This window comes from Palaemon carinicauda, chromosome 9, assembly GCF_036898095.1.
Source record: "Palaemon carinicauda isolate YSFRI2023 chromosome 9, ASM3689809v2, whole genome shotgun sequence".
NCBI lineage: Eukaryota > Metazoa > Arthropoda > Malacostraca > Decapoda > Palaemonidae > Palaemon > Palaemon carinicauda.
The window spans coordinates 113048535-113066034 of record NC_090733.1 but is presented as its reverse complement, the minus strand read 5'-3'; the positions used below and the strand labels follow the sequence as shown (position 1 = coordinate 113066034).

Genomic DNA, 17500 nt, shown 5'->3' with positions numbered 1-17500 from the left:
GAAGCAAAACCTTAATTACTAAACGACATATTGTATGTACACCGACATTATTCCAGAAGACCGGAACCATAAAATACATTATTATAAATACAAGTTTGGAATAGGCAAAAATGGCGAACTGTTATGACAAACAGGCAGAATGTCAAATGTAAAGTAGGTGTTGTGCTACAATGGATACAAGTAGACACTTACTATGCTACACTTTAAGGGTAATCAGACATGTTTGAAGAATAAAGAAAGATAAACTTAAAAACGTAGGTCATGGAGACTTAGAAACTGAATTAGGATTGTGCCAATGATAAATCACTCGGAACCAATCCTGTTCGAATTTGAGAATATATATAGGAAACCGGAATGGTCTTTCACTGCCTTGGGTTAGGGTTAAGGTACCCTGACACTTGCACGAATTTGTGGCACGCATTGTCACGACTGTCATGAACTGGCGTGAACTCGTCGTGAACTGGAGTGAAATCGTCGTCAACCTTTTGTGACATCGTGGCATGTCGTGACGAGAATTTTGAAATGGTCAAAATTTTGGTCACGACAAAATTTCGTGAACGCGACGTGAACTATGCGCGAACTGTTCGTGAACTCGTCGGGACGATGCGGGAAGTGCGCAAACTATGCTAAAACTATGCATGAACTCGTCGTGAACTCGTCGTGCCAGTTCGTGTCAATGTGGACAGGTGAGCTGTGATTCTGAGGTAATTTTTTAATTTTTTTTTATTTTCCAGTTCGTGCCACAAAATGTCACGACTTGCCACGACAAATTCGTGGCAAAAAGTCGTGCAAGTGTCAGCCTGGCATTAGTTTGCTCAAGGGTATACTCAAGCACACTATTCTATGTGTTTCCTTACTTCCTTTCCTCTCTCGAATATTTTCCTTGTTAGATCCCTTGCCCTAATAGCATCTTGCTTTTCCAATTAGGGTGTTAGATTATCTAGTTGTAATGATGATATTGGCTTGTGATGGGGATTTGCGTAAGAAATTGCGTCACAGAATTGGAATAATACAAAAATGTTATGTTTAAAGACATTAAGTCTATTCTATAATTAAAAAGTAGACATGGAGTTTTCAATAGCGAGTTAATAAAAAAAATGCATAGTTTTGAACAAACAAACTAAGGACAATTTTTTTATGAAATAGGAACATTAAGTCTATTCTATAATTAAAAAGTAGACATGGCCTGAACAAACAAAATAAGCACACTATAATTTTTTTTTTTTTGATAAATAGGACCCTAAAAAAGAATTTCGAAAACCAATTTTATGTACATATATACATACATTACATACCTCAATAATAGATACATACAATCTTTTTAAAAATTATTTAATAATTATGTTAAGTGTGCATGGAAATGTATAAGAAATAATGTGATGATGATAAACATACATGTGTGTATTACGTATGTAAGAGTAATCCACTTACACCTGTGTACCAGCGCCCCCCCAAAAATGTGTCTGACGTATATTTCTTAATGGTCTCCCTTCAGAGGTCTTAGACACATAGCCGTCTGGACTCCCTCCTGTGTAAGTTAATTTCACGGCAATTTGCCTCTCTTATCATACGGCCATTTTTTAGCGAATAGTTTTGACGAGGTTCACTTCCACATTCTGGTCCGATGTTGTGACAGGGATCAAAGGACGTTGGGAAACCGACCGAATGTTGCGATTATGCATGTAAAAAATGTTATTCAGACATATTGCTGGGCAGTACAAATATCAGAACTTATATATATATATATATATATATATATATATATATATATATATATATATATATATATATATATATATATATATATATGTATATATACATACATATATATATATATATATATATATATATATATATATGTATGTATATATATATGTATGTATATATATATATGTATACAGTATATATATGTATATATATGTATATATATATGTATGTATATTTATATATATATATATATATATATATATATATATATATATATATATATATATATTGGTATGTATAAATATATATATATATATATATATATTTATGTACCTATATATATATAAATATATATATATATATATATATATATATATATATATATGTATATTTATATATATATGTATATATATATATATATGTATATATATATATATATATATATATATATATATATATATACGTATATTTATATATATGTGTATGTATATATATATATATATATATATATATATATATATATATATGTATGTATATATATATATATATATATATATATATATATATATATATATATATATATATATATATATATATTTTACCCAAAAACCGATAAATCGGTTGGAACTTTTGACTGGGGAAACGTCTGTCTATATCCGAACATAACTTGACAACAAAACGTTTACCCGATTGAGCGGTTTAAAGAATTGATATAAAAATTTTAACCGGGTGTCGCCGGTCGCTTGCTTTTGACATTACCCATAGTCATAAAACAAAAAAAATCTGGGTAACGTACCTACAACTATAACGTTAAATAATAAAATAGCATACGCGCCAACCTTTGATCACAGCACTGGCAGCATTTTTGCTTGTTCCCCGGTCGCGCTTGCCTGATGTTTCTCCCCTGAATAGTTGACCACCCCTGAAGTCTGAAGTTCTATGAAGATAGACCTTTAGGCATTCTACTGGACATAGAGATGCATCTTCTTTCAGAGGGCAGATTCTCCAGGGACCCCACCTGTTGGTGGGTAACTCATTCTTGGCGAGAAACGTAGGATCCGGAAACAGGTTCAGTTCTCCCCCATCCAGGAACTGAACATGATCTGCCTCTCTCGAGAGGGCTACGATCTCACTAACCCTGGCCCCGGACGCGAGTGCAAATAGGAAAATAACTTTTTGTGTCAATTCCTTTAACGCACACTCTTCATTGCTCAACAGAGAAGCGAAATGAAGAACTTTGTCTAAAGACCATGAAATGGGCTTTGGAGGTGCTGAAGGTCTGAGCCTAGCGCAGGCTTTCGGAACTTTATTAAAGATCTCGTTACCTAGGTCGACCTGGAAGGCATATAGAATGGGTCTTGTCAAAGCAGACTTACACGCTGAGATCGTGTTAGCCGCCAACCCTTGACCATGGAGGTGGATGAAGAAAGATAAGCAGAAGTCTGTCGAGATCTCCTGCGGATTCTTCGCCTTGACAAAGGCCACCCATTTTCTCCAAGATGACTCATATTGCCTTCTAGTAGATTTGCACTTATATTCCTCTAGGAAGTCTATGCTGGCTTTCGAAATCCCGAAACGCTTTCTCACCGCTAGGGAGAGAAAATCATGAGCTGCAGGGTCCGGGTTTTCTGTAATGAAGCGCAGACAGTCGACTTCTGGACTCGCTGTAGTTCCAATGCCAAGGGGAACCACACGCTGTTCAGCCACTTGTGGGCCACTATTGCCGCTACCCCCTTGAAGGATCTCAGTTTGTTGAGGACCCTCAACAGAAGGTTGTGAGGAGGGAACAGATAAATCTTGGACCATCTGTTCCAGTCGAGGGACATCGCGTCCACTGCTTCCGCTAAGGGGTCCTCGTACGGGGACACGTACAGGGGCAACTTCTTGTTGTCTTTCGTCGCAAAGAGGTCTATCTGCACATCTGGGACTTAATTCAGAATGAAGGAGAATGATCCTGCGTCTAAGGACCATTCCGACTCTATCGGTGTGAACCTGGATAGAGCGTCCGCTGTCACGTTGCGGACTCCTTGAAGGTGAACTGCCGACAGGTACCACTTCTTCTTTTCCGCCAATCGGAAAATGGCCAACATCACCTGGTTGAGAGGTGGTGACCTCGATCCATGTCGATTCAAGCATCTCACAACTACCTCGCTGTCCATCACCAACCTTATGTGGATCGAGTGACGCGGGGAGACTTTCTTTAAGGTAAGGAGCACTGCCATAGCTTCTAGAAAGTTTATGTGAAAGGTCTTGAATAGCTTGGACCAAGTCCCCTGGACTTTTTTCCGATGAGAGTGACCTCCCCATCCCTCCTTCGAGGTGTCTGAGTGAATCGTCACCGACGGGGGAGGTGGCTGAAGAAGAACCGACTTCTTTAGATGTCTGGCTTGGGACCAAGGCCTGAGAAGAGTACGTAGCCAAAGCGGAACTGGACTTCTCAGATCTCTTCGCGCGTTTGATGCATAACTTCTCCAAACTCCGGTTGCATCCTTTAGCTGTGCTCTTAGCACTGGGTCTGTCACCGAAGCAAACTGGAGAGAGCCCAGTACCCTCTCCTGTTCGCGTCTTGATATCCTTTCGGAATCTAGAAGTCTCTTGACAGAACCCGCTATCTCCTTCCTTTTCTTCGCCGGGATGGAGAAACGGTGTGACAAAAGGTCCCAGTGGATTCCCAGCCACTGGAACTTTTGAGATGGAGAAAGTCGAGACTTTTTTCTGTTGATCTTGAAGCCTAGGTACTCTAGGAACTGGATCACTTGACTGGAAGCTTGCAAGCATTCTGTCTCGGATGCTGCCCACACCAACCAGTCGTCCAGGTAGGCTACTACCTGAATTCCCTTTAGGCGTAATTGTTTGAGAGCTGCGCTCGCAAGCTTCGTGAAAATCCTTGGGGCTATGTTTAGCCCGAATGGCATGGCTCTGAAGGCGTATAGTCTTCGTTGTAGCCTGAACCCTAGGTAGGGGGAGAGTCGACGGCTGATTGGAATGTGCCAATAGGCGTCTGACAAGTCTATAGAGACGGAATATGCCCTCTTGGGCAGTAAGGTCCTTATGTGTTGCAGTGTTAGCATTTTGAATTTGCAATTCACTATGAACTTGTTGAGTGGCGACAAGTCCAGAATGACTCTGAGCTTTTCCGAGTCTTTCTTAGGAACACAAAACAGCCTCCCTTGGAATTTGATGGACTTCACCTTTCGGATCACATTTTTCTCCAACAGTTCTTGAACGTACTCCTCCAGAACGGGGGTGGAGTGTTGGAAAAACCGAAGGCACGGGGGTGGAGTGGTGTACCAGCTCCAGCCCAGTCCATTCTTGAGTAGGCTGTGGGCCCAGGGATCGAAGGTCCATCGATCCCAAAATTTCAGAAGTCTCCCTCCTACCGGTATCATCTCACTTGGACTGCCGTCCTGAGGTCTTGCCTCCCTGACCACGACCACCCCTGAATCCCCTTCCCCTTGAGGGGCGCCTAGACGAGCCTCTGGCTGCTCCTCTAGGCTTTGCTCGAAAGGAAGAAGACTGCCCTTCGAACGTTGGGTGAATGCCGTGGACTGTGTCGACACAGCCTGGGGTACCCACTGAAAAGTGGTCGGGGTTTGTGCCACCATCTGGGGCACTGGAGGCAATGGCAATTGCAGTTGCTGTTGCTGTCTAAAAGGCTTGGCTGGCCGAGACGGTAGCCTAGTCCTCATAGTCTTCCTCTTTGGTTGAGGACCCTCATCCGGGGAAGACTTTCTTTTGTTAGCCAGGCCCCACTTCTGGAGAAGGTTTCTATTCTCCAAGGCGGCCTTATCAACAACTTCTTTGACCAAGTCGGTAGGGAAAAGGTCTTTTCCCCAAATGTTGGAGGAGATTAGTTTCCTTGGCTCGTGCCTCACCGTAGCCGAGGTGAACACGAACTCCCTACAAGCTCTCCTTGCCTTGACGAAGCCATAAAGGTCCTTCGTCACTGTGGCCAGATGAGTCTTGGCCACCACCATGAACATTTCATGGACCTTGGGGTCACTTGCCATCGTCTCAAGAGTAGTCTGAAGAGACATTGAGGCAGCCAGTCTTTCTTTTGTCTCGAACTCTCTTCGCAAAAGAAAGTCAGACAGCTTAGGGAGGTCCTCGCCAAACTGACGTCCGGCAATATCAGCCTCCAACTTTCCAACTGAGAACGTAAGATGGACGTCCTTCCAGTCTTTGTGGTCCATAGGCAGGGCCAGCGACAAGGGTTTACACTCCTCCAGGGAGGGGCAAGGCTTGCCGGCCTCGACTGCTTTTAGTACAGCCGCAAACCCTTTCTGTAAAAAGGGGAAGGCTCTAGCAGGCGAGGACACAAAGGAAGGGAGCTTCTTGCTCAATGCAGCTACCTTTGAGTTAGAGAAGCCCCTCTCTTTCATCGAGGATGAAAGTAGAGCTTGAGCCTTAGCATGGTCCATCACTATGACCTCCTTCGGCTCTGTCTCCTCCTTTGAAGCTGGTTCCTTCCTCAGCCGGACATAACAGTCCGGATATGATGCCTTGCTGGGCCAGAATTCCACCTCCTCCAGGGGAACTAAGCCCAGTTTATCCGAGATGACGATCTTTCCAGTCGTCATCGGCATGTGCTCAGCATACCTCCATGGGTTAGCATCTGAGCACAAGGGAAGGTCTTTCACATTGAGCTTTTTCTGGGGCCCATGTGATTCTGCAAGGCACTGCATCCGCAGTTCCATTGCAGCCGCCTTCTCCTGATTCTCCTTCTGCATTTGTTGGATCATTCCAACAATAGAAGAGAGGGCCTGTCCCAGCTCTACTGGGAGACCGGCCGATGTTGAGGGAATAGGCTCCGGAATCTGAACCGGAGTAGCTGACACCTCGTCGACCTCTTCCTCTACAACGTCTGGGGCTTGAACTTCATCCTGGGCTTCTGCCAGGAGGTCTTCCTCCAGACGCTCGTCCACGTCAGACATCCTGTCATCTAACTGGATGTCTTGCATTGCGACCGCGACTTCAGCATCCACCTGGATCTGAACTTGGGGGATTTCCTCTTGAGGCTGGGGAATCACTGCATCAGCTGATGCCTTAGGGAAAAGATACGCCCCCATCTTCTCACTTGGAAGATAAGGTCCAGAAGTGTTCTTTTGAAAGCCCCTTACCCAGGTACGAAGCTTCTCCTTTGCTACATCCCTTGATTCCGCCGTCCTAAGGGAATCAAAGGCCTCAGTAATCAGGTTAGTGCACACAGTACATACCTGAGGGTCCCAATACCGGAGATCATCCTTGGAGACAGCGCATGCTGCGTGTCTCCTACAAAACTCATGTCCGCAGAGGTTCTTGCTGCGGACGTTGCAGAAAACACTTCCGCACTTCGGAGGGTCCTCCTGTAAAGAGAAGAAATTTCCATGAGTATCAAGTGAACTATGTATCACTGGATATGCATAGTATAGCATAACAATTCAGAAAGGAAAGACACACACTTGTGTTTCCCTCACAACCCATTGTTGCAGCCTTCCAGATAATAAAATCGAATGGTTAATCTCTTCTAGAGTAACCAATGCAAAGTTTCCAGAGGAAACAGGTGGAGCTCACACCTAAGCAATGGATAATAGACGGGAAAGAACTCACTTTCCTATCTGTAGGGCAACAGCAAAGGGCTGTGCAAGAAAACACAAAAGTGTTAAAACACACAGTGCTGTACCAAAACCCATACTATAGTTTTCTTCTTACAGTATCTGTTATACTGAAGAATACTGGTACAGTATAGGAGGTTATGTGCCGGCCGGCACACACCATAACTAGCTTTAAAGTATACTACTTAACAGCTATAAGGCGGCAGAACGCTGGTTCAAATGCATGTGCCGGCCGGCAGCAACTGCCGGCCGGCACAGCCAATGTCGGAAGGCAATGACTGCTGACCGACCACTACACAAGGTAGTACCCGGCTGCCGGCCACACTCTTGGCGACCGGCAGACAAGGGCTGACATTAGCCGGCCGGCAGAGGTACAGGACCGATGCCAGCCGGCAGCAAAAGAACCAGAGGACTACAACTGCCCGGCTGCCGGCCTCATAGGCCGGCAGCCGGGTCGGGTACAGCACTAGAAGAAAACAGAATGGATGCTGGGATAAGAGTGTACACTACCTCCAAGTTCGGCAATCCGAAAGAGTGCATATAAGGAAGGGGAGAATCTAATTCAGGCTTCCTGACCAATGCCGTCTGACTCTGCAGGCAGGCATGGATGAGGGACCAAGGGAGGTCCGGGCAGCACTCAAAACAGAAGACCTTTGCCGGCCAGCAGCTCTGCCGGCCGGCAAGGGACTGAGTCAATTCCACAACCTAACCTATTCTAGGTCCAGATGTAGAATGACGTACAGTACTGTAATGGCTAGGCCATTACAGAGATAGAGGGGGAAGGGACAAAAGAGGGTCCTACCAACCTTGCTTTAGTGACGGGTCACCCGCAGCCAAGAAACTCATCTTAGCCTAAGGGAGATCCAAGGGGGAAGGCCAGCAATACTTGCCAGCTCCCAGAGCACCAAAGCAAGGAAGGTGTTGCTACTCCCAGGGAAAGAAACTTATCCTCCCCCGAGAACAGCAACAAGGACTAGTCTGGTAGATCACAAAAGAAGGAATCATCTCGTACAGAAACTTTCGGTAGTGACCTAAGGAGGCTAAGCCTCCTATGTCTGTGTCAGGCCAGCGAGGGAGACTCTACCCCAAGCCAGACAAACACAGACTCAGACTAAAAAACTCTGTTGTTCTGTCCCTCTTTGAACCAGACTTACTGGAACAGGAAGGTACAGTAACACCCCAGTATAGTTTTATCGAAAATTAATTCAGATAAACCACTTAGGGATAAGCCCAAGGCTTAAACAGAGGGAAAGGGATTGCATACCTTCTCCGAAGAAAAGAAAGCAACCGGGGAGTATGAGAAAGTATACTAAGGCTCCATAAGCAACTTAGCCTAGGCACCAAGAGAATCGATTACCTAAATCACCGAAACTCACTCGTATACTATCTTGGAAATATTCCACACAATCTTAAATGTATAAAACATAGCCTAAAGCTTCAATAAAATTTTAATACACTCGGAAAAACCAAAATCATGCATGAAGTACTAGGACCAAACGACTAGGCTACATGGCCTAGCGTAGGCCAGAATTGGCGAATACTTCGCAAAATAATACTAAAGCACGAAAGGAAATCCTATGTAATGCTAAATAGCTAAAATTTATTAAAGCAAAACAACCGGGAATGTCGCTCTGACTAACTAAACTTATACCTAGCGAGCGACAGCGTCCATGACGCCTCCGGTAGGCTACGGCTCTTGTAACAAAGATTAAACCTTATTAATCACTTAAAAAATTACCAAAAGCCTACATTTATACATAAAAGACATGGTACTCAACTTATCAGAGGCCGACGAAGTTGGAGAAGCCATGAAAAGTAGAATAAATCCAAGATTTGCGAGAAACACAGGAAAAAACACCGAGTTGTTAAGCTACGCAAAAAGGAATACAGATGGCGCCAAGATTGGCGCCAGGCACGCTTACGAAACGGGAGATAGGGAGCCTTGGGAGCGGCTCCCCCTTTTTCTTTCCCGAATTCGTTTCTTGCCAATTGCCCCCTGCGATACGAAATCTCTGTTCGGGGTGCAGATTGCCATGTGGCGTGTCAAGAATACGTCCTCTGATATGTCGCGATATCCCTTTCACGAGGGATACTCGCTCCAGGAGTTAGAATTCTGGTACCTTAAGGTAAATTCTCTGGGAATATCGCCGTAGTTGTAATATACTCTAGGAAGCTACCCTATAGGAACTTCCATCAGGACGACATGGCTTGAGCCCAAATTTATATATATATATATATATATATATATATATATATATATATGTATTAAATATTACTTGCTAAGCTACAACCTTAGTTGGAAAAGCAGGATGCTATAAGCTCAGGGGGCCCAACAGGGAAAATAGCCCAGTGAGGAGAGTGAACAAGGAAAAATAAAATATTTTAATGACAGTAACAACATTGAAATAAATATTTCCTATATAAACTACAACAACTTTAACAAAACAAGAGGAAGAAATATTAAATAGAATAGTGTGCCCGAGTTACCCTTAAGCAAGAGAACTCAAACCCAAGACAGTGGAAGACCATGGTACAGAGGTTATGGCACTACCTTGGACTAGAGAACAATGGTTTGATTTTTGAGTGTCCTTCTCCCAGAAAAGCTGCTCACCAAAGCTAAAGAGTCTCTTCTACCCTTACCAAGAGATAAGTAGCGACTGCATAATTTCAGTGCCGTAGTTAACACTTTGGGTGAAGAATTTTGTTGTTGTTAATCTCAGTGTTGTCAGGTGTATGGGGACAGTGTATATATATATATATATATATATATATATATATATATATATATATATATATATATATATATTCATATACAGTATATATATATATGTATATATATGTATGTATATATATATATATATATATGTGTGTGTGTGTGTGTGTGTTTGTATATGTGTATATATATATGTATAAATAAATTTATATAATATATATAAATTATATATACATATATATATATATATATATATATATATACAGTATATATATATATATATATATATATATATATATATATATATATATATATATATATATATACATACATACAGTTTATAAATTGCAACCCTTTGAAGAGTATAATAATCAATGTGCCTCACATGCTACACTACATTCCAGTGTCCCTTGGGCCACTAGCTACGCTCACTTTTAGGCTTCTACTTCACTAGCATTGAATGGCCTCCATGGTCTCAATCCAGTATTATAAGTCCAAAATTGTTAGATCAGCTTTAGCTGGTCCAAACAGCAAATCAGAAAGGTTCTAAGAAGCTTGTTCATCTCCTCAATACACATGACGTCATTAATACCAATCTCGTTTATTATGTCATGATTCATTACTATTTAGACCAATTCTGTATATTACCTCCTATTTTTGCCTGTCGAGCACTTTTAGGTTTTACCTCTTTCCTATTAAAAATGCACACACGTATATCTATCAGTTAGTCTATGTGTGTATGTATAGATAGATAGAAATATAGATAGATAGATTGATGGATAGATAGATAGATGGATTGATTATCTATAGATATAAAGATGAATAGATGGATATGTATATATATGTATATATATTGTAGATATATATACACATGTATATATATATATATATATATATATATATATATATATATATATATATATATATATATATATATATACACACACAGTAGAGAGAGAGAGAGAGAGAGAGAGAGAGAGAGAGAGAGAGAGAGAGAGAGAGAGAGAGAGAGAGAGAGAGAGAATACTAATTTCATCTTCGATTCAGTATTTAAAAGAATAAGATAACACTTTCACTGATGTCCTAATCTGAATCCAACGTATGTATGATTGTATGCTAGCATGTATTAATAAAGATCAATATTTCTGGTGCAGACAATGATCATAGATTCGAATCTGTAAGAAAGATACGCAACATGCGGTTTATATGACTATCATATCTGTGGAAGAAACGGATTCATACACAGATACATTCATTAATGAGAAAGGTATACTTGTTCCATTGTACGTTAGGCATGTACGTACGTGTACGTATATTTTTTTTTGTGTGTGTATGTGGTCGCCTGTGGGTATGCGAGTGTGGCCAGGGGCATCACACGGACACTGCAAACTATTTTGGTCGTGCGGCCACCATCGCTTCTCGGAGTGCCATCTCCTCTCCCTCCCCCCTTTCTAGCTCTCCCTCTCTTCTTTCTCTCTTTCTCTTTCCCTGGCACTCTCCCTTAAGGCCCCCCCCCCCCTCTCCCCTCTTTATCCCAGGGATACCGTCACTAGCTTCTCCCGTTTCAATTTCTCTTTCATTTGTTCTTGATCTTTCCATTATCATCGGAAGCTTCTATATAAAAAAAACCTTTTCACGATTATATATTCTTTATTCCATTATAAACTGAAGGATTTGTTTCCTAATAAAATGCTCTCTGGCAAACTAATTTTTTTTTCTTAATTCCCAATTTGATTTCTTTTTCTTTCCTTCGTGACCTTGCTGAGAGCCTGTGCCAAAAGTGTGATCGTAGTGCCTTGCCATTGTGGAACTGATTGCTGTAGATTTGATTATTGCGTTTTTTCACTTTTCAATTAACCAATTAGTTTTTCCATCTGTAATGTAATTACTTGCATGTAAGAAAGGTAATGTAGGCCTCCGTAATATAGTGTATATATTGATATATATACATACATTATATATATATATATATATATATATATATATATATATATATATATATATATATATATATATATATATATAGATATTTATGTGGATATATATTTCGAAATATTTTGACATCTTGTATAAATGTATATATCATATACATATATAGAGGATATAAATATGATATATATATATATATATATATATATATATATATATATATATATATATATATATATATATATATGTATATATATATACACATGTATATATATACACACATAAATATATTAAAATATTCCTAAATGTATACTGTATCTATCTATCTATCTATCTATCTATATATATATATATATATATATATATATATATATATATATATATATATATATATATACATATATATATATATATATATATATATATACATATACATATATATATATATATATATATATATATATATATATATATATATATATATATATATATATATATATATATATATAGTATAGCAAAGCGTTGGTTTAAAGAAGGGAGAGAGTGCAATGATTAAAGTGCTTGAGAAGAAACAGTTTAATAAGTACATAGACGAAAGGTTTTTGAAGTAATTAAAAGTAACTATAAAAGATAGGAAGCTTGTGTTCAAGTATGTGGGCTGAAGAGTAACAGGTTTACTGTAGTTTTTAAGTGGCTCTAAGGCAAAGGTGTGCCATGGCTCTGTTTCTGTTCAATATCTTAATTGATGGAGGGATGTGAGATGTCGGAAAAAGGGCAATGGATGTAAGTGCAGAGTTGTAGGATATGAATATGTGTTATTGATAGGTTTTGAAATTGATGATATTTGGTAACTCAAGAGAAACTGCAGAAGCTAATAAGAGTGTTAAAATATTTCTGCAAGAATAGAAATGTGGGAGCAGATGATATGAAATGTAAGATAAACATAGTTAATCTCATCGAGTAAAAATAAGAGTAATGGATAATATTATGGATGGAGGAAAAATGGGAGTGGTTGATTCTTTTAATCATCATGGAGTAAATATACCAAATAATGGAAAAATAAGAGGAGAGGTGAGTCACAGAGAGGTAGAGGGATGTATGTAAGTGAATAGTATAAAATTGGAATTGCCTGTAGAAGTCAAGATGGAAATGTATGAAATTGATTGTTGAACCAATAATTTTGGATGGTGAATGGGAATGAAGGAATAGAGATGAAATCAGTTGAGAATAATTGTTTCCATAGTATATGTGGTGTAATAAGAATTTCACACCTACAGTATCTAAGAATAAATGGTATAAAGATTGTTATATTATGTGAAAGTAAGGATCGGAGTATTTTAGGTGGTTCAGCCATGTTGAAAGAATGGACGTTAGTAAGTTGGCGAGGAGGAAATGTTTAAATTTTTGTCCAGTAAAAGTGTAAATTACACAATTTACTAAATAAAAAAACCTCTTAAGTAATTACAAAACACCCCTAACTGTCTCAGCCTCTAATTCATTTTCTCTATTCATCAAGGCAGGGAAATCAAGCGGTCTTTGCGTTGGTGACCAAGTTGTTAGCTTGGACGGTGTAAAAGCATCCGACTGGACTGGAGAGGAACTCCACAACGCCCTCCGATACTCCCAAGATGTGACTCTCGAAGTCTTAAGGTAGGAAGGCTTACTTGATCTTGTAACTTCGTACAGTATATTATAAGATATCTGTTTAGATTGGATGTGTTCGTCATATATGGGGTTTTTTCATATTTGTTTGAACGGGTTTCGTTTTTAGGTTGAAAGGGTTTTGCTCTTGGGTTCAACATTTTTTGCTTTTGGGTTCAACGTTTTTTGCTCTTTGGTTAAAGTTATTTGCTCTTGGGTTCAACGTTTTATATTCCTCGGTTTAACGTTTTTGCTCTTGGGTTTAACGTTTTTGCTCCTGGGTTCAAGGTTTTTTGCTTCGGGGTTCAAGATTTTTCGCTTTGGGTTCAACGCATCTTGCTTTTGGATTCATGGTTTTTTCCTCTTGGATTCAACGTGTATTGCTCTTTGGTTGAAAGGGATTTGCTCTTGGGTTAAACGTGTTTTGTTCTTGGGTTGATCTTTGTTTTTTGGCTCTTGGGTTGAACGGGGTTTTCTTTAGGGTTGAACGTGTTTTGCGCTTTGGTTGAATATTTTTGCTCTTGAATTGAATGCGTTTTGCTCTTGGATTAAACGTGTCTTGCTCTTTGGTTGAAAGTAATGTGCTCTTGGGTTGACCTTATTTTGCTCTTGGATTGAGCGTGTTTTGACATTAGATCGACCTTTTTTTACTCTTGAGTTGACAGTGTTTTGGCCTTAGGTTGACCCTTTTTTCTCTTGTGTTGAGCGTGATTGGCTTAGGTTGACCTATTTTTGCTCTTGTGTTGAACGTGTTTTGGCCTTATGTCGATCTTTTCTTGCTGTTGGGTTGAACGAGTTTTGCTTTAAGGTTGAAAGTGTTTTGCTCTTGGGTTAATTGTGTTATAATGTAGGGTTGAACGTTTTTGCTCTTGGGTTGAACGTAGTTTCATTATAGGTTGAACGTGTGTTGGTCTTAGGCTGAACATGATTTGCTCCTGGCATGAAGGTCTTTTTTGGGGGGGTTGAACGTGAATTGCTCTTGGGTCGAATATTTTTTACTCTTCGGGTTAAATTTCTTTCGTCTCGAGTAGACTGTGATATATATATATATATATATATATATATATATATATATATATATATATATATATATATATATATATATATATATATATATATATATATATATATATATATTTTCTTTTAAACAGGTACTTTGTAAATTGCATGATTTTCTACGACATAACAGAGGTTTAATAAGCGGAGACATTTTTTCCATTACATGAATTAATTTCTTATTTATTTTATTATGCTTCTCTTCTCTCCTATTTACTAAGTTGTATGGTAATTGTCGCAGTTAATCAATATCTTATCAGATATCTCACAAAATAGAAATTTTGATGCCCTACATCCATTGTAAGTTTCCATCAGCTTTATATTTCATTCATTACGGAATGTCTGTCAACTAATGGCATTTCAGTTCTACGTAAATTTAAAGCTAAAATCTACGAAAAGTCTTGTTTTCGGTTGCGAAGTAGAAAGAGGATGAAAGATTTCCATTGATTTATTTAAAAATTCAAAATTAAGCTCTACAAATCACATTTTTTACGAAAAATTCAGTCCACAAATTCATTCAGTTTTTAAGTAAGGGTATTGTTAGATTTATATTATGAACTAAAGAGGGAAAAAAGGATAGGATGAAATCCTGTTTAACCTATTTCAAACTCTTCCTTTTTTCTTGATTTAATTCTATTGTTTTGACGATAGTTCATAGTTCATACGTATTACATTTGGTTTCTACCTCATTTCTATTTTGTATTATTATTATTATTATTATTATTATTATTATTATTATTATTATTATTATTATTATTATTATTATTATTATTATTATTTACGTCTGTTTTCACAATTATTATTATTATTATTATTATTATTATTATTATTATTATTATTATTGTTGTTGTTGTTGTTGTTGTTGTTGTTGTTGTTGTTGTTGTTATTATTATCATCATTTACGTCGGTTTCCACAATTATTATTATTATTATTATTATTATTATTATTATTATTATTATTATTATTATTATTATTATGTAAGCTCCAACAATAGTTAGAAGAGTATGATGCTATAAGCGGTTTCATGACGTACTTCCATTCATTCAACGAATAGAAAAGAACGTGAAAATTAATCCCAGGGAAGAAGGATTAAGAAGATCCTTATTATAATCCCATTCTGGATTAATATACAACTTGGGGATTAAAGAGATTCATCATCACATTTTCTAAATAAAGTTTTTAAAGATAAGTTGAATTGGCGCCTCACTGTTTACTTTGTTTTGATGACGGTGTTTACAGGACGATTAAGAGATGCTGTCGGTAAAGATACGTTGTTCCGATGTTGATTGCATTCTCTCTCTCTCTCTCTCTCTCTCTCTCTCTCTCTCTCTCTCTCTCTCTCTCTCTCTCTCTCTCTCTCTCTTGCAAAGCACTAAGAACATATTATTATTATTATTATTCAGAATGTTTATGTGATATTTAGAGTCTTGTAAACTAGCATTGAACAAACTGAAATAAAAGGCTATATATATATATATATATATATATATATATATATATATATATATATATATATATATATATATATATATATATATATATATATATATATGTGTGTGTGTGTGTGTGTGTGTGTGGGTGTGTGTGTGTGTGTGAAAACATTATTTTGTATATTTTATAGTATTTAACAATACAAACTATTAGGATATTAATAAGCATTTTTGTCATGCTCCTTGGATGACAGACTACGTGCCGTCTCTTCCGGTAATGAAGTTTGCTAATTGAGTTTATAAAAAATAATAGTTATAACAATGATGACTATGAAGACTATGATAGTGATGATAATAGTAAGTTCCTAAAATACAGCGAATAATACATGTTGAATTCCTTAACTCTAATTTTCACTGAAATTGTGGAGATCAACAATATAGCTAAATTAGAAGACTGGCTGCCGAAAATATCGATATTGATGTGTGATATCAAGTTTCACTAAGGTCACGCATCTCTACGTTCCGTTTCGGCGAAAGGTCTCCACGCTAAGGTCCCTAAGGTTATAATTCTAAGGTCATAAAAAGGTCCGGAGTCACATCTTTATAAACTTCTAGCTAATTGCAAGTTTTCTTTTTCTTATATGAAAAGATAAATCTCACATGAAGAACATCTCATAAGTTTTGATAGGTTGATAACACAAAATCATTAACTCACTGTAATAATGTGTATAAGCCTAAATTTATCAGTTTTCAATCTACGTAATGATCTATTTCAAGTGTCAATAACCTGAGAGACCTATTGTCAGCATAACGTCATTATTATTATTATTATTATTATTATTATTATTATTATTATTATTATTATTATTATTATTATTATTATTATTATTATTATTATAAGCTAAGCTATAACCCTAGATAGAAAAGCAGGATGCTATAAGCCCAAGGCCTCCAACAGGGAAAAATAGCCCAGTGAAGAAAGGAGATAAAAAAATAAATGAACAAGTTAAGTAATGAACAAATAAAAAAGAATAAGAATAGTAACAACATTAAAGCAAATCTCTCATATATAAACTATAAAAACTATAAAAAATTTGTTTAACTGGTACAGTTAGCCTATAAAATAACATGTTGAAAAGAATAGTTTACGATTTATACAAGAAATACACCTTTTGGAAACAGTGGATCAGCGGAACACCTTTAAAACGGTCCACCATATATTTAATTATCATGCAGGGTAGTTTCGGCATCATTTTTGTTTGTCGTTATCATACATCTGGCAGCCCGTGGGAGGATTACTGAGCTGGTTGATTTGACTCGTCCAAATAAACAAACTTTCCATGACGTCCTCAAGGCCGGAACTAGGACCCAAAATGTATTTGGAAAGGATAAACAGAATAATAAACGGTAATCTTTAAATAATGGCATC

The 17500-nt window shown here is 37.9% G+C and overlaps 1 protein-coding gene across 8 annotated transcripts in view; it reads left to right on the top strand.

Moving 5' to 3' along the window:
* The window catches only part of LOC137647051 (titin-like), a 246470-nt gene that overhangs the window by 10428 nt on the left and 218542 nt on the right, over positions 1 to 17500 (top strand). For all 8 annotated transcript variants that reach the window (XM_068380199.1, XM_068380201.1, XM_068380197.1 and 5 more), the window contains exon 2: positions 13464 to 13593. In XM_068380199.1, coding sequence (XP_068236300.1) covers positions 13464 to 13593 — 130 coding nt within the window. The remainder of the gene's footprint in view (positions 1 to 13463; positions 13594 to 17500) is intronic.